At 30.6% G+C, this 6,442-nt stretch overlaps 2 protein-coding genes across 2 annotated transcripts in view; one reads left to right on the forward strand and one right to left on the reverse strand.

The window, feature by feature from the left end:
* The window catches only part of LOC139525559 (tRNA-dihydrouridine(20) synthase [NAD(P)+]-like), a 627,966-nt gene that overhangs the window by 338,920 nt on the left and 282,604 nt on the right, over positions 1-6,442 (reverse strand). The window lies entirely within an intron of this gene.
* Positions 941-1,396, forward strand: LOC139525319 (uncharacterized). The gene has a single exon (XM_071320522.1). It carries the CDS (start codon positions 941-943, stop codon positions 1,394-1,396), a length of 456 nt encoding a protein of 151 aa, XP_071176623.1.

Here is a 6,442-nt window from a genome sequence, read left to right on the forward strand (position 1 = left end):
TCAGAGATCAATACTTTAATTAGATTGGATAATTTATAAACAATGCCAATTATGCCAATCCCCAGGGAAAATTAAACTGTTCTTTTACACTTTCTTTTAAAAGTACTTATTTCAAAACATGTAACACAGACATTGGGAAGTACTGATCAACTACTGGTCTTCAGGAAACGATGATAGTCCGTCAGGCAGAGACGATAAATGGCTGACCCGTGTTAAGAGAGAGACACCCTTGTAGATTTCGAAAAAGGGCAGGCTTATGCCACTACAAGGCATCACTCACACTCGCAAAGTGGAAAGGGATCAATATAAGTTGCAATAACTTGTTTCCCAATCCACTATAAATAAATATGTTTAAACTATCAACGTCGAGGTTTCAAGTTGTTCTGATAAACTATATTAATTAAGGGATCATCATATATTCTTTGTTTAGTACATAGTTCTTCTTCAAAATTTCCATTTAAATGCAATTTCCATTTTATTCAAATCACAAGAGATTTCGTAAAAAATTTCATATATTTATCAAAATTTTTTATAGATTAAGTATATCAATTTTGAAGCAAAACTTTATATTATGTTCTTCAAAATGCAAACATTCTCTTCTTTTTTTTATTTACGGCTATAAATAGTGGTAAATAAACTGTAATATTATATAGTATTTAGCTTCATATCAACTGGTCTTTTGTGATTTAATTGAAAAAGTATTATGTTTTTTTTATTGTTCTGTATTCAAGTTTGAAAAAAATAAAACCGTGTTTTGTTTGAAAAAATCTATCTTGGGTTATTAATTACAGTGTGTAAAAAACAAAACCGAATATGATACTGTAACTTAAACTTTTGAGTTGTTTGCATGAATGATTTCAGTGAGAAATAATTTACTTTCAAGTTGGATAAAGTATGAAAATAGGGAATAATCTTAATTCTTGTGTTGAGTGTAATTAAAATGCAATTTGCCATGTCATCAAGGTCTGAAACTGGACAACACAGAACAGATCAGAATAGATCACGAATGACAATTCAAAAGTCGGATCATGTACAACAAAATACAGACCAGAACAAACCACGATTAAACATTCAAAAATATCAGGAGGACGTATTTAAAGAATTACAGGAACTTAAATACAGACGAGATGATATAAACAAGGAAATAATTGAATTAAACGAGGAAAAGAAAAATTTGCACGTGGATTTAGCTGGAGTTACATCTAAACTATCAAAGTTGAATGAAAGCTTGTTTTCAAAATCTGTCCATATAGGCGAGTTAAACCAGCTAGAGACCGACTACAATAGAACATTGAGAAAATTAATTGAAGGTTCGGAACTGTTGCTAAGGAGCATGTCTCGTGCAACTGTTGAAATAGAAAGACTGCATACTGCAAAAACATCCAAAACCTGTTGAGAATTGAACACCGTGCTTTTTAGAAAATATTGGTATTCACAAAGAACTAGATTTTGTCGATGTAATTTTTCAAAGATAATTATGCCAGTCTGTCTTAATAAAGAAACCAAATATGAGATCTAACTCTAGTTATGTCAGAGATTCTTTCCTTTCAAAAACGCTTTGTGTATGACTGCAAGTTAGTATATGTAGATTGCTGTTCAAACATTAATCTTGATTTGTTTTTCGCATACTATACCCCTTTGAGGTATTTGGCAAAGTATTTCGAAATTCCGAATTCTTAATTGAAATTTTTCCAAGTTATCTAAATAAAACTGAATATAATGTTAAAGAAGGATGACAATGACACAAAACAGCTCACATTTACCCGGATACAAACTGCCTGCAGTTTTGTCTGCATTATACTAACGATTGTGGTGATCTATAGGTGTTAACACCTATATATAAATTGGTCTCTAGACGATAGTTGTCTTATTGGCAGTCAAGCCACATCCTTTAACGTTTATGTAGCTTCACACTTTAAATTTGATTGACATCAAAGTACCATTGATTAAATGTTATGTATCAAAAGAGGGGCGAAAGATACCAGATGAACAGTCAAACTCATAATAACTAATATTTTGCCTTGTCGGTAGTGACAAACAGTAGAAAAAGACAATATTTCGCATGTTTTGATCTGTCGATGCATATATATTCACCAGGAACACATATTATTGGTGTATATAAAAAAGAAGATGTGGTATGATTGCCATTAAGATAACTTTTCACAAGAGACTAAATGACACGGAAATTAACAACTATACATAGTCCATAGGACAATTTAACTTGATTAAACAGAAATTTATCTGACAACAACACAAAGATATCATATTGATTTTCAGAAAGTTTTCCAGATGATATTTGCATTCTTAATCTGTTCAAATGATTCCTTTTTTAAAGTACTCCTTTCAACATTATTTCAGAAAGATAAGTTTTAATTGAATCATCAATTTTCTATTTTCAATCATGAGTTGAACAAGTCCAAGTTGACATACAGCCGGAAATTGACCACAAGGATTTGTTGTGTATAAAACTTTACCATAATTGATTTCAGCTTCCAAATTGTGAACTTTCCATGTTCTTGCAGAAACATTCCGACAGTGCCTGCATATGGACTATACACCCCCAGTTGAAACGATATTTCATAGAGCTTGCATTATCCATCAAGATTTCTATGATAATTGAATGCTTGCTTACAATGAAGCTATTTAAAACAAGGATTCCAAAACGTGAAGTTGATCAGGTCATCCTTTCAAATGTTTTTACAGACATCTTCACAAGTTGGTTTACATTTATGAAATATCTGTTTCATAAGTAACGAAGGGTATGTTTTAACTTTTGTTACCACAATCCATCTTCTATTCCTCACGGCATCACTTAATTTTTAATTACATGAGCAACACCATGGGGGCAACAAGTGGAGCATGTTTTCCTTACCCTGCAGGAGCACATGAGATCACCCCCCGGATCTAGCTGTGGTACATTTTGCTTAGTTTTTAGTTTTCTATTTTGTGTTCTGTCAACTGTTGGTGGTCTTTTTTTCCTTTCCTTTCCATGGCATTTTCATTCTGTCTTATATGAAGAAAATTAAAACCACAGAAAAACTGAACATCCAAGGGAAATTCAAAACTGAAATTCCCTAATCAAATGGCAACATCAAAAGCTAAAACACATCAATACAAAAATTCCCCAAGGCACAATAACCCAATGACAGGATGTACAAGTAAAGAGCCATGTCATATGTAACAAAGAAACACAAAAAAGGCATATAGACAAAGCACATTAGCATTAATGAAAGACAAGAATACAAAAGTTATCATAGGACAATGACGGCATGTTTAAGTAGAGAGTGACGTCAAATGGATATCACCAAAAGCAGTCTAAACAGTAAAAGTCATATTCATAAAGACATTTAAAGGAACACTATTACACCTTATTAAGATGATAAACAATGTCAGTACCCAGAATCTATACTTCAAGACCAACGTGTATCATTTGTAAAGTTGATACAGAATATTTATCAACAAGTTCTCAGTACTTTCCTTTTGAACTTTTTTTTTATATGAGTTTGATATCTTCCACATCTCTTGTATGCAAAATAAAGGCAACAGTAGTATATGGCTGTTTAAAAGCCAATTAATCGATTGAGAGAAAACAAATCCAGGATACAAACTAAAACCTATAGCTGGCTGTTCAGTTTGAGCCAAGGCTCCGCGTTGAAGGCAGTACCTTGACCTATAATGGTTTACTTTTATAAATTGTTACTTGGATGGAGAGTTGTCTGCCTCATTGGCACTCATACCACATCTTCCTATATCTATCAACTATAAGAGGGAAACAACAGAATAACAGAAAAACTGAAATAAATTTAAATTAAGATTTTGGTTGCTATATTCTGTAAAGTGAATATTTCTTACTTAATTAAGACAAATACAGAATATTTTTAAATGCATATGTGAATCATCATGAATACTGCTAATAAGTTATAGCATTCTTAAAACAGAGTCAGAGCTAACTGGCTATCTTTCCATTTAACCTGCTACCATTCTGAAGTTATATTCTTGTACAAGAACCTTTTTTTAATGAGGTAGAAACTTAAATCTTGTTAGTTTTTTTTTAATTTATATACATTTTGTTAACAAATTATAAATCTTAGCTATCTGTAACAGAATATAAATACAAAATCAAGTATTTGTTTATAGCCCAATATTAATATTTGGAATAAATAAACAAAAACAAAAGATCTAAATTCTCTTTCTATTCTATTGGTATATATTTGTCCTGTTTGTCAAAAGTCAAGATCATACATTACATTTAGTTGCGTTTTTTTTTTAAACAAACGGAAAAAATTGTATTTCCTAGCTCCTGAGATTTCCTACCTTTTTAACCACAATGTTTTATGTGCAGTAATTACAAAACAAGAAATTTTCCTCCATCCAATCATTAAAAATACAGCTTTACTTTCAGGCAGTATAACAATGATTGATAAAATAATTAGCTGATATTTAAGGAATGACTGTAATATTTTGATCTGTCTATGAAAAAATAACATAAAAAATGTTATTCACACTGAATAACCTGTATATATAAAAGAATGCATCACATTTTTCAGGTTACTTTGGTAAAAAAAAAAGAGGATAACAACATATTATTTTACATTGTCCTGTTTTTAATAATCTTAGTCAAATTTTTTTTCTCTCTAAAATTTTATGAAATATCAAATAAGAAAATGATATTTTAATTCATTATTCAAGACATTATTTGATTTTTTGCCAAAACCTGTAATTTGATTCTTTAAAGACCAAGAGGGGTTTTATAATGTAAATAATATCACAATTTTGCTGTATATTTTTATCATTCTTTTTTTTTAAATTAATCCTACACCTGAACTTAGTTATTATGGTTATCTTAAATGGCATCATAAATTTCAATATGCTGGAGATTTATAAAAATATTTTTTTTAGTATGCATGTGTACAGTGTTTAAAAATAAAGTGTTCAAATTAAGGGGCAGGTGTAATTATCTGTAATAGCAAAAATACATGAGCTTTAATAGCAAGACAAAACAATTTTTAATAATTATAATTATTTAATTTTAAGCCCGAAAAAAGAGGTGGGGGGGGGGGGGGGGTGGGGGGGGGGGGCACATTTTGTCGATTTGTAAAATAAATTATTAAGAAAATGGAAGAATAACAAAAATCAAAAGCTCAAACAAATCAAACAAATGGAAATCAACCCTCATATTCCTATTAAACTAGTTACATAATCTAAAGCAAATAAATTCATTTCAATATTTCAGTTTTAATATATTTTCATTGGATAAGATTTAATTGTAGCAATTGCTAGGATGGAATACACTGTGTGAGACATGATATAGGAAGCAAATGACTAGGAAAATACCACATCTAAAAATAACATGTGATTTGTAATATATCTGTAGCAGCTGGACTTGCTTTAAGCTTGTTTGAATTATGATTCAATTTTTTCTAAAGTAATTGTTAAAATTTTTAAAATCAGATATGTCCATTTAGTCAAGAAATGGTTTTGAAAGAACTTATTCACAATGCTCTTTCATAATGCTCTTAAACTTAGTAATTTATTTGCCCAAATGGAAAATATGATCAGTTGCCACTCAACCCATATGTTAGTACTGTTATCTTGAAATATATTTGGTGGAAAAAGGATGTTAGCTCCCCTTTCGGCCAGGTGAGCTAAAAATTAAAACACAAAAGAAACAGTTACACACATTACAATGTTATATGTAAAAAAATCAACATAATTAATACTGATAAAAAAATCATGATTGGTAATTACAGATCTCTACAATGATTCTCTTTATAAAAATGTTTATACAAGTTATCAACATAAACAAAACATACTAGCAGTGTTAATTGTACAGTGATTATACATACAAATTTTTCCAAATAACAAAGTTTAACAAGAGGCTGTCACAACGACAGCAAACCGGATTTATTAACATTTATTTGTGTCCTGGCTATATCACAAGAACCATTACTGATGAATGGTGAAAGTGAAAATCGTCAATATCAAATTTGACCTCCATTTTGTCATCAGTATCAACATATTAAAATTTGAAAAGCTTAGATTGAATGGTTCATGAGTAAATGCAACAACCTGAATGGAAACGCCATTTTACGATCTTTCAAGAACCATAACTCCTGAACGGTAAAAGTCAAAATCGTCATTATTGAACTTGACCTCTATTTTGTCATCAGTAACAACATATTAAAATTTCAAAAGCTTTGGTTGAATGGTTCATGAGAAAATGCACGGACACGACGGGAAAAACCATTTTTCAATCGTTCAAGAACCATAACTCCTGAACGGTAAAAGTCAAAATCGTCATTTTTGAACTTGACCTTCATTTTGTCATCAGTAACAGCATATTAAAATTTCGGAAGCTTTGGTAGAACAGTTCATGCATAAATGCACGGACACGACTGGAAAATCCATTTTTCAATCTTTCAAGAACCATAACTCCTGAACG

This window comes from Mytilus edulis, chromosome 5 (assembly GCF_963676685.1).
Source record: "Mytilus edulis chromosome 5, xbMytEdul2.2, whole genome shotgun sequence".
NCBI lineage: Eukaryota > Metazoa > Mollusca > Bivalvia > Mytilida > Mytilidae > Mytilus > Mytilus edulis.